Source organism: Hyperolius riggenbachi, chromosome 7 (genome assembly GCF_040937935.1).
Source record: "Hyperolius riggenbachi isolate aHypRig1 chromosome 7, aHypRig1.pri, whole genome shotgun sequence".
Lineage (NCBI taxonomy): Eukaryota > Metazoa > Chordata > Amphibia > Anura > Hyperoliidae > Hyperolius > Hyperolius riggenbachi.
Window position 1 is genome coordinate 26,608,137 of NC_090652.1, and position 17,858 is coordinate 26,625,994.

The 17,858-nt window shown below is 45.1% G+C and overlaps 1 protein-coding gene across 2 annotated transcripts in view; it reads right to left on the reverse strand.

Annotated features, from left to right (window-relative positions):
• Nucleotides 1-17,858, reverse strand: part of LOC137524179 (uncharacterized) — a 42,646-nt gene that overhangs the window by 2,770 nt on the left and 22,018 nt on the right. For both annotated transcript variants that reach the window (XM_068243760.1, XM_068243761.1), the window contains exon 4: nt 17,729-17,795. In XM_068243760.1, coding sequence (XP_068099861.1) covers nt 17,729-17,795 — 67 coding nt within the window. The remainder of the gene's footprint in view (nt 1-17,728; nt 17,796-17,858) is intronic.

The window sequence follows — 17,858 nt, forward strand, 5'->3', positions numbered from 1 at the left end:
TCTCATGCAGGTAGAAGACATATTGTTAGACTTGGATTCCAAAGATGGGGTCCCTACATCTCTGCAAACCAGAGTTACAGGGGTCCAAAATTGGTAAAATCCCCCATAGGATTTCATTGCCTCCCTATTTCACTTTCCAAAATCTCACATCTTTTCAAAGGGCAATGGCTCAGCAGTACCAAATTTTCTAGCATTGTAGGGACCCTTAGGGGGAACATGACTGGTGAGTTTCGGGCCCCTAGGCCAAAGAGGTCATAGCCTAGGGTCACAAAAACCTGTTTATTTGGGCTATTTCAATGGTAGTGATGGTGGTGTACATAAATCGCAGCCATGGCCGTTAGCAACGTCTGAATCTCACGAAATGTCTCATGCAGGTAGAAGACATATTGTTAGACTTGGATTCCAAAGATGGGGTCCCTACATCTCTGCAAACCAGAGTTACAGGGGTCCAAAATTGGTAAAATCCCCCATAGGATTGCATTGCCTCCCTATTTCACTTTCCAAAATCTCACATCTTTTCAAAGGGCAATGGCTCAGCAGTACCAAATTTTCTAGCATTGTAGGGACCCTTAGGGGGAACATGACTGGTGAGTTTCGGGCCCCTAGGCCGAAGAGGTCATAGCCTAGGGTCACAAAAACCTGTTTATTTGGGCTATTTCAATGGTAGTGATGGTGGCGTACATAAATCGCAGCCATGGCCGTTAGCAACGTCTGAATCTCACGAAATGTCTCATGCAGGTAGAAGACATATTGTTAGACTTGGATTCCAAAGATGGGGTCCCTACATCTCTGCAAACCAGAGTTACAGGGGTCCAAAATTGGTAAAATCCCCCATAGGATTTCATTGGGCCTCCTATTTACCGTTCCAAAATCTCACACCATTTCAAAGGGCAATGGCTCAGTCAGCAGTGGCAAAACTCACCAGTCATGATCCCCCTAAGGGTCCCTACAATGCTAGAAAATTTGGTACTGCTGAGTAATTGCCCTTTGAAAAGATGTGAGATTTTGGAACTGTAAATAGGAGGCCCAATGAAAGCCTATGGGGGATTTTACCAAATTTGGAGCCCTGTAACTCTGTTTTGCAGAGATGTAGGGAACCCATCTTTGGAGCCCAAGTCTAACAATTTGTCTTCTACCTGCATGAGACATTTCGTGAGATTCAGACGTTGCTAACGGCCATTGCTGCGATTTATGTACGTCAGACTCGCCACCATTGAAATTGCCCAAATAAACAGGTTTTGTGACCCTAGGCTATGACCTCTTCGGCCTAGGACTGCATTGAACGCGACCCACGCATTGTGCGCATTCTGGACAACACCAATTACTGGGTTTATACCCTTCTGGATCCACGGTACAAACACAATGTTCCAAAACTGCTTGAAGAAAGAGCCAGACAGGTCAAAATGGAAGAATACCAGCAGGCCCTTGTGGAGACTTTAGAGAGGAGATTGACATCCTCCCCCTCCTCTAGCCAGTTGTACGCCGACAGACTGACTTCCGCAAACCCAGGACGACCAGGAGGGCAGCAAACAACACAAGCCGCAGCTAGTGCCCAAAAGGGAATGGTATCGGCAGTGTCCTTGGAGTGGGAAAATTTTCTGACACCCATGCAGCAGCACACAGAACAGCAAGCGTGCAGATCCACCTCCAACACCGATCGCCTGGAGAAGATGGTCAAGGACTACATGTCAGATGGCGTAGCTGTGTTGAACAATCCATCTGCACCCTTCAACTATTGGGTATCGAAGCTAGACACCTGGCACAAACTGGCAATGTACGCAATAGAGGTGCTGGCTTGCCCGACAGCCAGCGTTATGTCGGAACGCTGTTTCAGTGCTGCCGGAGGCATCGTCACAGATCGGCGGCGTATCCGCCTCTCCACAGAAAATGCAGACCGTCTGACTCAAATTAAAATGAATCAATCCTGGATTGGAAACGACTACGCAACACTCCCGGACCCCAACCAAGTAACATGAACAATGAACATCTGTGATGGGTTAGCGTTTCCGGTCCCTGTTTATTGAACCTCTCATCTGTATTACATTTATGACTGCATGGCGACAAAATGCAAATTGCTATCCGCACGCTTCTTGTCCTCATGCAAGGCCTGGGTTGTTGTGTCTCAAAGCGTGGCCTTCTCCGCCTGCGCCACCCTCCTCCTGTTCCATCACGTGTGCTGCTGCTGGGTTAGCGTTACCGGTCCCTTTTCCTGGAACCTCTTATATGTATTACATTTATGACTGCATGCCGACAAAAAGCATGTTACCTGTGTAAAGAAACATGACATTTTCCACATTTAAAAGACAGTTTTCCCTTTGAAACTTTAAAATCGATTTTCTCAAAAACTATAAGCTCTTTTTGCTACATTTTTTTTCCTCTTGTACCCACTCCCAAGGTGCACATACCCTGTAAATTTGGGGTATGTAGCATGTAAGGAGGCTTTACAAAGCACAAAAGTTCGGGTCCCCATTGACTTCCATTATGTTCTGAGTTCGGGTCGAACACCCGAACATCGCGGCCATGTTCGGCCTGTTCGGCCCGAACCCGAACATCTAGATGTTCGCCCAACACTACCCCTGACACACCCCTTGTCACACATTCCATAAAGATTTCATAGGAAAAATATATTGTTTTATAATTCAAACCACTCTGGTCCTTTCTATCCGGGTTAATTTTCATACTAACATTTGAAAATAAAAAATATATCAATTCAAAAGATAAGAATAAAATGTAACCACTTTTAAAGGGAAGATCCGCGCTGCCCAAAAAAACCAAACTGCACTTACCTGGGGCTTCTTCCAGCTCCTGGCAGTTGATCGGTGTCCTCGCCGCAGCTCCTGCGTCTCCCGGTGTCCAGCGGTGAAGAAGCCGACCTCGCCAGGTCGGCTTCCTGTGCGCTCCACGGCGGGGGGCCACGTGGTGTAAGTGACGTCATCTGGTCTTTACTGCGCAGACGCAGTAGTTCTGCGCCCGTGCAGTAGAGACCCGATGACGTCACGTACCCCACGTTACCCGCGCCACGGAGCACAAAGGAAGCCGACCCGGAAGCCGACCTGGCGAGGTCGGCTTCCTCACCGCTGGACGCCGGGAGGGAGAGGAGCTGCGGCGAGGGCACCGATCGACTGCCAGGAGCTGGAAGAAGCCCCAGGTAAGTGCAGTTTGGTTTTTTGGGCAGCGCGGATCTTCCATTTAACCACATTTTTTCAGGAGAAAAATACATATATTTACACAGATCATCTGTACATCAGTCCTGAAAAAGGGACAAATGAGGAGGAAAGAGGGACAGAGGGACTGGATTCCCAAAGAGGGACTGTCCCTCCAAAAGAGGAACAGCTGGGAGCTATGATAAAGGGAGTCTGAAGCGGATTTAAAAAAAAAAAAAAAAACAGATACTATAGTTACCTAAGGAGAGGGAAGGCTCTAGATCCTATAGAGCCTTGCCGTTCTCCTACTGGCATCCTCGTGCCCCCCCAGGCTCCCCCGTTAGCAGTCTATGACTGTTCGGTCGTGGACAGCTTTCTTCCGTGTTGGGTGGCCTTCGGCAGTCTTTGGAAGCACTCGGGCTTCCGAACACGGGCTGCTCTGTACTGCGAACCTGTGCGTGCGCAGTACAGAGCTAATGGTCTTGAGGAGCCTGAGTGATTCCGAAGACTTCTGCAGCAGGATAATCAAACGGGGGAGTCTGTGAGGGAACGAGGACACCATGAGGAGAACGGGAACGATCTATAGGACACAGCGCCATGTAGATACTAGGGAAGATATCAGCTTTCAAGCAAAGTTTTCTATTTCAATTCCCCCTAGAAGTGTTAATTTATATTATGAGACCATGGCCTATATGCAATTCACTTTTTCTCCTGAGATTTCTAATTTTTTTCATATGGGCCCATAGCTGGTCTGGATTCCCACATAGCATAGGCCACATAGGCCGGTGCCTTGGGCAGGAAAAGAGCGTCAGGAGAGCTGGGTCGGGTGTCACACACCAGCAGCAGATCAGCTGTTGTCCGGGAATCAGCTGTCTGCACCGGCCCTGCTGTCCTCCTCCAGTCTCTCCTGCAGCATGCACGGCATTGAGACGAGGGCCCCTCCCATCCTCAACTCTCCACTATGACACTGAGGGGAGGGGCTGAGCAGAGCCAAGGGACCTGGACATAGGAGATTTGAGAAATTAGATGACTGAGTGCACTGACAGATGGATCCATGTTAACACTTGTCCTGTCTTGCTTTCCGTGCCAACCCCCTCTATGTTGCTTTCTCTATCCATTCTCTCTCTCATGCTCTGTTCACCCTCACTATCTGCAAACTTCTGCCAATGTATTTATATAGCAGTGACATCTTCTGCAGCACATTACAGAGTACATAGTCATGTCACTGACTGTCCTCAGAGGAGCTCACACTCTAATCTTACTACAGTCATAGTCTAATGTCCTACCATATTATTGTTATATATTTATACAGCACTGACATCTCCTGCAGCACATTACAGAGTACACAGTCATGTCACTGACTGTCCTCAGAGGAACTCACAATCTAATCCTACCATAGTCAGTCTAATGTCCTACCATATTATTATTAGTATGTATTTATATAGCACTGACATCTTCTGCAGCACATTACAGAGTACATAGCCATGTCACTGACTGTCCTCAGAGGAGCTCACAATCTAATCCTACCATAGTCATAGTCTAGTGTCCTACCATATTATTATTATTTATACAGCACTGACATCTTCTGCAGCACTTTAAAGAGTACATAGTCATGTCCCCAGCTACCTGTCTTTAGAGAAGCTTGAAATCCTATCCTTACCACAGTCATAGTAAGGCCAGTTATGTGGGAGGACCAATTAACGTAATAATAATAATAAAAATCCATGTATTTCAGTCATTCAACGTCAAAGGTGAAACTAATGTACGAAATAGACTCATTACATACAAAGCAAGATATTTCAAGCCTTTATTTGTTATAATTTTGATGATTATGGCTTATGAGAACCTGAAAATCAAAATCTTAGACCATTAGAAAATTACATTAAATCAATAAGGCCCGGTTCACATTAGCGGTCGCCGTCCGGAATCGCCGTGCCGGAGCCGGACCGCTTGCAGAACGGACGGAACGGACGCACGGCAATAGCAATGAAAGCCTATGCGTCCGTTCACATGCGTCCGTTCTGCCGGACCGGAGCCGGACCGGATCCGGACCGGATCCGGACTCCGGCGTCCGTTCCAACATGCGCTATTTTTTGGTCCGGCTCCTCCGGCAGCCGTATCCGGAGCGGAGCCAGACTGCACCATCCGGCCAATACAAAGCAATGAGAGCCGGAGAGCGCACAACACACTGGCTACAAAAACCGGACGTTCTACCCCACTTCCTATGCATTTTGGATGGGGACCACATGGGCCCAGCGTTCAAAGAGTGGGGCAGCAGCGATTTCATGCTGGAGCTCGTTTTGGCAGCAACATGTCTGATGTCTGATAACGAGGAGGCGAACAACAGGAAGGAGAGAATTCCCAGGTTTACGAGTAAAAAATGCCTGGATCCATGGTCCCAACTGCAGTCTCTGTATCCACGGATGGTCTCCACACATCCACCTGTCTCCAACAATGACCCCAGACCCTTCTGCTGACCTCCCAGACACCAGGTATTTACAGGATGTTATCTCCTTAAGAAACCGGATCCGGACCGCAACCGTGTTCACACCGCACGGAAACCGGATGCAAACGGACCGGATCCGGACCGGATCCGGATAGGAACCGTACGGATCAGGTCCGGTCCGGCTCCGGTGCGGTCCGGACATCCGGTGCGGTTTTCACAAAACCGCAAGTGTGAACGGGGCCTTAAACAAAGTTTGTAAAATTGAAAAATGTTGGACCTTTGAAAAGTCAATTCATGCATACGCACTCAGTACTTCATTTGAGCCCCTTTTTACAATACAATACAATAACATTTCTATAGCGCTTTTCTCCCATAGGACTCAAAGCGCTTAGGCTCTCTCAGATTCAGTAATTAGTAGGATGAAGTATTCACACAACAAAAGTTATATTTCTGCAAATGCCAAACTGAACAGGTGGGTTTTCAGTCTGGATTTAAACACATCCAGGGATGGAGCTGTCCTGATCTGTTGAGGTAAGGAGTTCCAAAACGTAGGGGCAGCATGACAGAAGGCTCTGGGACCAAAAGTTTCCAAGTGGACTCTGGGTATGACTAGATTATTAGAACCTGTTGATCTGAGAATGCGGGGATTGCTACGCAGCTGCAACATATCTTTCATGTATCCAGGGCCTAAATTATTCAGGGATTTAAATGTCAGTAGGCCGATCTTGAATAGGACCCTCCATTCTATAGGTAGCCAGTGAAGGGAATGCAGGACTGGCGTTATGTGGCAGTGACGGGGTTGGTTGGTTAGCAGTCTGGCAGCAGTATTCTGTATCAGCTGTAGTCGGTACAAGACCTTTTTTGGAAGGCCAGTGTAGAGAGCATTGCAGTAGTCCAGTCGAGATGTGATGAAGGCGTGGACTAAGGTTGGCAGATCTTCTGGGGGTATGAGGTGCTTGATTTTTGCAATGTTCTTCAGGTGAAAATAGGATGATTTCACCACAGCAGAGATTTGAGTTCTAAAGTTTAAATCCCAATCAATTAGAACTCCCAGGCTACGCACATGATCAGAGCTGCGCAGATCCGTGCCTCCTATTCCCAGTGGTGAAGACTGCAAGTTAAGTTGTTTTGTTATCATGCTCTGCCCTCCTATCAGAAGGACTTCAGTTTTGTCTGCATTTAGTTTCAGCCAGTTGTCATTCATCCATTGCTGTAGTTCACGTAAGCAGGCGTTTATAGTTAGAGTTGGGTCTGTCACACCAGGCTTGAAGGAAAGATATAGTTGAGTGTCGTCTGCATAGCAGTGGTATGTCAGGCCATGTTTTTTTGATTAGTTTTCCCAGCGGTAACATGTAAATCGTGAAAAGCAGGGGAGAGAGGATTGAGCCCTGGGGCACCCCATACCTAAGTGATACAGGGGTGGACAGGAAGGGCCCCATAGACACTTTGTGGGTTCTGCCACTCAAGAAGGATTGGAACCACTGAAGAACTATGCCATCAATGCCGCAGTATTCCTGTAGCCTGTTTATCAAGATGTCATGGTCAACTGTATCAAAGGCTGCAGAAAGGTCTAGCAGTATGAGGATGGAGCACTCTCCTCTGTCTCTTGCCATGAGCAGGTGGTTGCATATTTGGATGAGGGCCGTTTCAGTGCTGTGGTGTTTCCTGAAGCCAGACTGGAATGGGTCATAACTGTTGTTTTGTAGGATTTTGGCTTCTAGCTGGAGGTAAACAGCTTTTTCAATTAGCTTGCCCAGAAAGGGAAGGTTAGAGACAGGTCTGTAGCTGGTCATTGCATCTGGGTCCAGGGAGGGTTTTTTGAGGAGAGGCTTGATGATTGCTTCCTTCAGTAAAGCAGGAAATATCCCTGATTTTAAGGAACAGTTAACAATTTTTAGGAATACCGGTACGAACAGGTCGGGGCAGTTCAACATGAACTGTGTTGGGCCAGGATCTAGGTCACAGGTAGTTAGGCGGACGTGAAGGAGGATGCTTGATGTGACTTCTTCATCAATTTCTTTGAAGTTTGACCAAGGTGTTACATTGTCTCTGCTAATGGTCTTCGGCGCTATATTAGGCTCAGATGCTGTAAGTTGGATGGCGGACCTTATAGCGGAGACTTTGTCTGTGAAGAAATGGGCAAATTGGTCACAGAGGTCCTTTGAAGACTCGATGTTAAGTTTTTGACATGCCGGGTTGCAGAGTTTTTCCACTGTGCGGAACAGTTGGGCTGGTTTGTTAACTGCATTTGCAATCTCTTGTGATAGAAAGGATGATTTTTTTCCCGTGATTACCTTTTGGTAGCTCTTCAAGTGGAGGATTAAGGCATGTTTGTCTTCTGGGGACTGAGATTTGCGCCACAGTCTCTCAAGTTTTCGGCCTTGTCTTTTCAGCTCTTTTATAGCGTTATCAAACCACTGTGCATGATGGTGTGGAGTAAGATATTTGGTGCGCAGAGGAGCAATGGTCTCAAAGGTGGAGGACACACATTTGTTGTATTTAAACACCAGAGTATCAGGGTCCAAGCTGGAGTCAGTCAATTCATCAAAGCTAAGGTTATCTCGGATATGTTGAGGTGTTAGTCCTTTTAAGCGGCGATATTTTATTTGATTCTTGACCTGGTGTTTGACAGCTGGTATTGAGAGGGAGAAGTGGATAGTGTGATGGTCTGACCAGGCAACAGGATTAATTTCCACATTGGCTATTGACAGCCCAGTATGGAATATAAGGTCCAGAGTGTGGCCTTTCCTGTGAGTAGCAGAGCTGATTGATTGGAGGAAGCCCAGTTCATGTAAGGCACGAGGTAGCTCTATTCCAAGTTTTGAAGAGGAGTCATCCACCCATGTATTGAAATCTCCAAGAACAATCCATCTGGGGTGTTCCAGTGTTAGGTTGCATAGGAGGTCTACAAGTTCCTTAAGGAAGTCTAAGGAGTGTTTTTCTGGTGGGCGGTAGATCAGCAATATGTTAATGTTTTTCTCAGCTGAAAGTTGCACCCCCAAGCATTCAAACGAGTTGGTAGGACCTACAGTAAGTGGTCTGATTTTTAAAGCTGATCTAAAGCAAAGTGCAACCCCTCCTCCCCTGCGTTCTTTCCTGTTGCAGTATATCACGGAATAGTTTGTTGGCACGGCAGCCTCCAGGGTGGGGCCAACTGGTTCAGAAAGCCAGGTTTCAGTCAGGCAGGCCAGATCAGAAGACTCTATTAGATCATGTATGATTGCTGTTTTGTTGTTTATCGATCTGACATTACAGAGGACAGCCTTGATGGGGCTACCCTGGGAGCTAGGGTCTGAGATTGATGACTCCAAGACAGAACAGTCTCCAGATGTGTGGCTGTCATCTCTGCTGGATTGTGCTGGAGCTATTAGGGTTGTTGGCTGGGTGTACTCTGCAGATTTTGTCACAGAGTTATTTTGGTTCTGCGGTGAAGAATATCTTTTCCCACGTCCTCTCGAGCCTCTCTTTGTCTTTCTGAAGATTCCAACAGACTTCAGTAGAATTATTGTGGATTTGTCAATTGGATAGATATTTCTTGGTTGGTATACAGCTAGAAGTCTCTCTGCTGAATATTGATGTTTACACATTAGGATGGACAAGAGACAGCTCAGGGCTCCTGCTGAGATAGGTCCTATTTAGAGTCAAGGTGTGAAGTTTGTCAGCTGTGGCTGGTATCCTGCAGAGATCAAAGGGCCTTTATAGACTGAATTGTCCTTACACAGAGATGTATGGATGGACAGCATGAATTTGAAAACACAGTTCTTTGTTTAGGAATTTGAAGATATAATGTATAATATATGTAGAAAAATATAGTCTATTGAGCATAGATGCTGTAGATAATCGATGAAAGTTACTCACAGGATGGGAGAGGGCAGGCACAAAGAGGCAGAAAGTCTTTAAGGTCTCAGGTCAATTCCAAGGAAGGTGTGCAGTGTTCAGCCGTGTGTGATACCAAGGAAGATCCAATCCAGCTTAAATCTTTGCCATCCCAAGTAATCCAGGTGTTCTGAAAGGTTATAGGTGTTGCTGGAGAAGTGCTACATTAGAATCCACTGAAATTTCGGTCCAGTCTTTTCATTAAGAGGTTTAAAGTAGCAGAAATGAGATGTAATGTCTGGAGCAGCCTTAGAGAGCAGCAGCACCAGTCTGGGCGCGCTCAGTAGTGTATCAATTGCTGCCTCAATGCGGTGTGGCATGGATGGATGGATGCTGAATCATGTCTCTCATCTTTCTCGTGGCAATGCTCCATAGATTCTCTATGGGGTTCAGGTCAGGCCAGTTTTCCATGGTCATGGAACCAGTTTTGGTATTTTTGGCAGTGTGGGCAGGTGCCAAGTCCTGCCAGAAAATGAAGTCATCAACTCCATAAAGCTGGTCTGTGGAAAGAAGCATGAAGTGCTCCAAAATCTCCTGGTAGATGTTCGGGTTGACTCTGGACTTAATGAAGCACAGTGGACCAACACCAGCAGATGACATGGCTCCCCAAATCAACACAGACTGTGTAAATTTCTCACTGGACTATAAGTATCTTGGATTGTGTGCTGCTACATTCTTCCTCCACACTCTGGGTCTTTGATTTCCAAAGAAGTTGCAAAATTTGCTCTCATCAGAAAAGAGGAGTCATGCCATTGAATTCCTGCTGGGGAATTCTCCCCTCATGAGGTCTCTCCTCATGTTAGGAACTCTGTGAACATCCTGAACAGTCCCCTGACCAATTTGCAGTATTTAAAGGAAACCTGAGACGGGTTAATTGGGTGTATTTATACTTACCTGGGGTTACCTCCAGCCCCATGAGGTGTTTGGGCTCCCTCACCGTCCTTTCCGGCTGCTCTGTTCACATGATATGCCCCCTGGTAATCTGGCCAAACACGCTCTTTTATACATGCACTCCCTGACACACTTCTGTAGCACAGAGATGCACGACTGGCCAGATTACTGGGGGAGGAGGGGGGAGATATCAAGTGAATGGAGCTGCCAGAGAGGACAGGGAGGAAGCCTGCACACTTCATGGGGCTGGAGGAAGCCCCAGGTAAGTATAAATACACCCATTAATCCCTTCTCCAGTACACTTTAAGACCACCTCTGGCAAAAGAACAGTAGGCCTTGTGTTCTGGTCACATAGCCTTGTACCTTGTTCCTTGCCTGTACTTTGCATTGATCTCCTGGTATTGATTTCCGCTTTGTCTGACCACTCTCTTGCTCACTGCCTGTATTGCTCTCGATAGTCTGTCTGACTGTCTTCAGTGTGCTGATTTTGCTGATATATATATATATATATATATACACATATATATATATACACATACATACTGTATATATATATATATATACACATACATACTATATATATATATATATATATATATATATATATATATATATATATATATATATATATATATATATATATATATATATATATATATATATATATATATATATGACTATGGTGTGGCTTAGATTGTGAGCTCCTCTGAGGGACAGTTAAGTGAAAAGACAATATACTCTGTACAGCGCTGCAGAAGATTTTGACGCTATATAAATACTAAATAATAATATAAGCATGATAATTGCTCCTGTATATTTGCCAGTGCGTATATATTGTGTGATCAGTGTCTCTGTGTGTTGCTATAAACACGTTTTCACCTTCAAATTTTGCAGACCTGAGTATTTTCTTGCAAGTGATCTCTTGTTCCTGCCTGGTCTTGATAACAATCTGCATGAACAGATCCTTACAAGAGGACTTTGGACCACTGAGCAACAAACCAGTTTTTTTTTTCTTTAGCCCAGGTAAGATGCTTTTGACGTTGTTTGTTTTTCAGGCTTTATAAGAGGAATGCGACATTTGAAGCCCATGTCCAGGATCCGTCTGTGTGTGGTGGTTCTTGATGCACTGACGCCAGCCTCAGTCCACTCCTTGTAAAAATTCCACAACACTTTTGAATGGCCTTTTTTCTGACAATCCTCTCCAGGCTACGGTCACCTCTGCTGCTCGTACACCCTTTTCTTCCACAATTTTCCCTTCTACATAACCTTCTATTAATGTGGTTTGATACAGCACTTTCGGGACATCCAACTTCTTTTACAATTACCTTTTGAGGCCCTCCTTATGGAGGATGTCAATGATGATTTTCTGTACAACTGGCAGGTCAGCAGTCTTTCCTATGATTGTGATTCCTACCTGACTGAGAGACCATGTAAAGGCTCAGAAACCCTTTGCAGGAGTTTTTGATTATTTAGCTGCTTAGAGTATGACACTTTGAGCCAAAAATATTGAACATTTTCACCATTTTCTTATGGGCTGAGATTTTAATTTTGGGGTTCTCATAAGCTGTAAGCCATAATCATCAAAATGATAACAAATAAAGGATTGAAATATCTTGTTTTGCATGTAATGAGTCTATTTCATATATTCGTTTCACATTTATAGTTGAATTACTGAAATAAATGAGCTTTTGCACAATATTCTACGTTTTTTGTTTTTTTTTACTTCACCTGTATATACAGAATGTCACAAAAGTGAGTATACCTCTCAGATTTGTGAAACTATGTCAATATATATTTTCTTGGGACAACACTAAAGATATGACACTGTGATACAAAGAGTCATAATTGTTCTTTCAATGAACTGTAGCTCCCCAGTGCCAGCAGCACTCATGCAGCCCCCAACCAAGACATCACCATTTCTGACTGTAGGCAAGACACACTTGTCTTGGTACTTCTAATAAGTTTATCTTGGTCCTATTAGACCACAGGACATGGTTCCAGTAATCCAAGTCCTTAGTCTGCTTGTCTTTTGCATCATCTTTCGAAGAGGCTTCCTTCTGGGCCAACAGACATGCAGACCAATTTAATGCAGCGTGCAGCGTATGTTCTGAGCATTGACACCCCCCCCTCCAATCCCTTCCACCTCTGCAGCAATGCTACCAGCACTCACACACCTACACTATTTGCAAAAGACAACCTCTGGGTATGAAGCTTAGCTGAGCATGTGCTCTCAACTTCTTTGGTCGACCATGGTTATGCCTGTTTTGAGTGAAACCTGTTAAAGAGCCTCTGAAGTCTCCCTAAAATTAGTTTTTTTTCTCTTCAAACTCAGCGCACATATAATCTCAACTAATCGCTTAACAGCTTATTTGCCGCACACTTAAGCTGAGAGGTGCTTTCATCATAGTTTGTAATGCAGCATATCTTTTTCTAAAATTAATTAATCTTTATTTATACCTTTATAAGCAGTGGAAAGAACACCTCCCCCATCCCTTCACTTAAAATACCATAGCCTTGGCCTCGCTATAATATAGTATATCCATCTCCATTCCTCCATCTAACATACTTCTCATTCCTACACTCAATTCCCACACACATCTACTGCATTCATCACATCACAGCCGTCTCCACTATTCTACAGCATATCCATCTCTCATCTAACATCCTTTGCACTTGTACCTTCAACTCCCACTCACATCTACCACATTCATCACTCATTCCCTGTCTTATACGTGCCCCCCATCTATACCAAGGGTATACCTCAGATCACTACCCTGCCCCTCTAAGTGGACTCCTCAAAATTTTCAACAAGATGGTTCCACAAGTTTTCCCCACAATCATACAATGGGCTCGATTCACAAAGCGGTGCTAACCCAGTTAGAGACTTTAGGCGTGATAACCATTGCACCACGCTGGTGAAAAGCCAGTTTAGGCGTGATAAGTTTAGGAGTGCTAAGTTTAGGCACGATAAGTTTAGGCATGATAAGTTTAGATAAGTTTAGATTGCGCGCAAAGTCCCGCACGCAAAGCAGTGCCATTAAACTCTATGCAAAGTGCACCAAACTTTGCTAGCGCAAAACTTTTGATCAGCTGTGCACTGCGGTGCTAACCCAGTTGGTGCTTAAACTTATCATGCCTAAACTTATCACACCTAAACTTATCATGCCTAAACTGAGTTTAGGCGTGATAAAGGGCTTTTCCACAGCGTGCTAACTGTTAGCACCGCTTTGTGAATCAGGCCCATTGTGTTCATCCTGTTAATCCATTCCATCAATGTTGGTGGAGTAGAGCCTCTCCAGCCCAACGCTATCATAGATTTAGCTACAACTGTTCCAATTTCTTTTATAAGACAGCAACTTATGCCGTCATATCTATCAGCAAAACTGAGGATAGCTTCCGATGCTGTTAGCTTAAAACAAACTTTCAACAAGGTACTTGAAAAATCTATTATTTCCTGCCAAAAAGGTTTAATAACAGGGCAGGACCACCACATGTGAGTAGCTGTACCCCCTCCCTGGCCACATCTCCAACATTTAGCCCCACTCTGCGAATATTGACAACGTATAGGTGTTAAGTACCATCTAGTGATAGCCTTGAACTGGACAAGCCGTAGCCCAGGATCCTGGACTTTCCAACTGTTTGAACAAATTGTGGGCCATTTTTCTTTAAGCAAAGGATCAAGCTCACTCTCCCATTTGGTACAGTAGGAAGGGGGTGGAAGAGTGCAACACTCCGTATATCTCACAAAGTCATAAAGCTTTGACAGTTTTTTTCCAGGTCTATATTTAAAAATAGATGTTTTTCAAAAATGTTTAGTTCTTTCCTCACAGGTCCCCCATTAAACTCCATTTTCCACAAATAACTACAAGCTTGTATTAATCCCCATGTATTCCTCTGTTTTGTTGTCTCCACAAGCCCAGTAATCCCTAAGGTCTTATCCCCCTTTAAGTGTATAATGCGGATTTCCACACTTTTTATGTAATTGGTGAGATGCCTGTATTTTTCTGCCATTTGGAGATTATCCAATAAAGGGCCCTTAAAGTTGGTTTAGTTAAAGGATGGCTAGATATTTGGAGAAGTCTATAAATGTTCCCCGGAATCCATGTAAAAACAGTATCAAAGTTACACTCCTCCCCCTCCAACCATGGCCATACTTTTGATGGGTTTTTAGATGTAAAGGCCCCCGAGAGTTCCCTCTTTAAGTCCAGCATCCTGGCCAGCTGCACACTCAAATAGTAACTCCTAATGTCTGGTGCTGCCAATCCTCCCTCCTCTCTATCCCTTGTAAGAAGCTGATAATTAAGCCTGCATTTGCAGTTACGCCAGATAAAATGCTGAAAGATCTGTTCCCAACTTCTCAGCCATGCACTGGGTAGGGTCACAGGAAGACTCCGTATCAAAAAAAGCAATTTAGGAAGTATCATCATTTTAATTATGTCTACTCTACCTAAAACATTAAAACATGGTTGATCCCATGTTTGAAGTCTCTTTTTACAATCTTTCATAATTGGGGGAAAATTGGCATTGAAAAGACTTGCAGGGTCGTTAGTAAACTTGATGCCCAAAAACCTCATTAACATTATTGTCCGACCTAAAACGCCGCAGAACCGCGGCTGAAAACCCCCTCGATCACCCCAAACTCACGGGGGTACACGGCAGGCAACTTCCGCATAGAGGCAGCGCGGCTCTGCCTCTATGCGCGTCAATCATCGCAGATCGACGCCTCTCCCCGCCCCTCTTAGTCTTCCTTCACTGAGAGGGGCGGGGGAGAGGCGGAGATACACGCTGATTGACGCACATAGGGGCGGCAGCAAAATCCACGACCAAGAAAGTCGTGGATTTTGCCTGCCGTGTACCCCCGTGAGTTTGGGGTGATCGAGGGGGTTTTCAGCCGCTGGGGGATGCGGCGTTTTAGGTCGGACAATAATGTTAATGAGGTTTTTAAAAAAAAAACCTCATTTTAGGGAGACTTCAGAGTCTCTTTAAATGCTGTATGGTCTTGGGCACTGTGCTTTCGCTTAGTTTCAGGGTGTTGGCAATTTTTCTTATAGCTCAGACCATATTTATGTAGAGCAACAATCTTTTTTTAAGATCCTAAAATCCTCCAAGGGTTCTCTACCATAAAGTGCCATATTGAACTTGCAGTGATCAGTATGAGAGAGTGATAACACCAAATCTAACACACCTGCTCCCCATTCACACCGGAGACCTAGTAACACTAACGAGTCACATGACCCCGGGGAGGGAAAATGTAACACTACCGAGTCACATGACCCTGGGGAGGGAAAATGTAACACTAACGAGTCACATGACTCCGGGGAAGGAAAATGTAACACTAACGAGTCACATGACCCCGGGGAGGGAAAATGTAACACTAACGAGTCACATGACCCCGGGGAGGGAAAATGTAACACTAACGAGTCACATGACCCCGGGGAGGGAAAATGTAACACTAACGAGTCACATGACCCCGGGGAGGGAAAATGTAACACTAACGAGTCACATGACCCCAGGGAGGGAAAATGTAACACTAACGAGTCACTTGACCCCAGGGAGGGAAAATGTAACACTAACGAGTCACATGACCCCAGGGAGGGAAAATTTAACACTAACGAGTTACATGACCCCAGGGAGGGAAAATTTAACACTAACGAGTTACATGACCCCAGGGAGGGAAAATTTAACACTAACGAGTCACATGACCCCAGGGAGGGAAAATTTAACACTAACGAGTTGAGTCAGCACCATTCGTAATATAAGCTCTTGATTGAAGTCAAGATAAAAACAGCATGATGTCTTGCTGTAACAGCGACATCCTCGCTGTTTCGGTCAATGGACCTTTCTCAAGCCGTTAAGTTACACATCACACAGTCAGTTAAAAACAATCCAAATATATAGGTAACTTCACAATCATCAACCAATCAAATTCAAACATCCCCAGCCCATCAGAGGCCAGCGGTCATTCAGCGGACCTGATGGAAAACATAGGTCCTGAATATGCAAATTCTACTCTCCCATGTCGGTGCATCAAACACCTGCGTCCTTTAACCCTATTGCCGGTTATCCCGAGCTCAGCTCGGGGTAACCTGCGCAGGAGGATTTCTCAGGCCCCGCTGGGCCGATTTCTATCAAATAAAAAGCAGCACACGCAGCCGGCACTTTGCCAGCCGCGTGTGCTACCTGATCGCCGCCGCAGCGCGGCGATCCGCCGCGTGCAGCGGCGAAAGAGGGTCCCCCCAGCCGCCCGAGCCCAGCGCAGCCGGAACAAACAGTTCCGGCCAGCGCTAAGGGCTGGATCGGAGGCGGCAGACGTCAGGACGTCGGCTGACGTCCATGACGTCACTCCGCTCGTCGCCATGGCGACGAGGAAAGCGAAACAAGGAAGGCCGCTCATTGTGGCCTTCCTTGTTACTTTTGATCGCCGGAGGTGATCGAAAGTGCGGATCCGGAGCGCCCTCTAGTGGGCTTTCATGCAGCCAACTTTCAGTTGGCTGCATGAAATAGTTTTTTTTTCATTTAAAAAAAACCCTCCCGCAGCCTCCCTGGCGATTTTAATAGAACGCCAGGGAGGTTAAACCACTCCCCCACCGAATGGTGGACCACATAGGGAACAACTACTTAGTAGGCAGATCATATGCGCATAATTACCTCTATCCTCTATGTTCAGAGACACTAGAAGTCAAAGCACGTTCAGCAAATCCTCACCTGGGTGCTTGCTTCAAACCGTACAACACTAACGAGTCACATGACCCCGGGGAGGGAAATGTCTAGTTGGGCAGAATTCTGACATTCTTCACTTAGGGGTGTACTCACTTTTGTTGCCAGCGGATTAGACATTAATTGCAGTGTTTGGAGTTTTTTTGATTGGCCAGCAAATTTACATTGTTATACAAGCTGAACACTAACTACTTTACACGGTATCACAGTGTCATATTTTCAGTACTGTCCCATGAAAAAATGTATTAAAAAAAATGTGAGAGTTGTACTCACTACTGTGAGATACTGGCCCATATGCAATGCACTTTTTCTCCTGAGATTTCTCCTAGGTGAGCTTTTCAAATTTCTCAATAAAATACCTTTTAACCCACCAGCAAGGCAGCAAACAAAAAAAAAAATACTCAAAATAATGTTGATAGTACTTTGTCACCTACTTTTTGGCACTTTTTCCATTGCAAAGTTCTTAAAAGTTATTCTAAATGGAAGATAGAAAATTATCCCCTAGGAGAAAACTCAGGAGAAAAAGTTAATTGCATATGGGCCGTTGTGTCTATAGACTTGGTGCAATCCCAATATATTTGTTCAATTAAAATAACGAAAGGTAAATTGTGTTTGGCTACTCCCTACTATAGAAGCAACAATTAAACCTATTTACCTTTTTTTTTCAGCGCCCCCCTCCTGGGTTCTCGGGGAGTACATGACTGCTGTGTCTGGCTCCATCCCTAGGAGAGAAGACACATTTTATTTATAGCATGTAAACACTGGGCAAAAAGGACAATTGTATA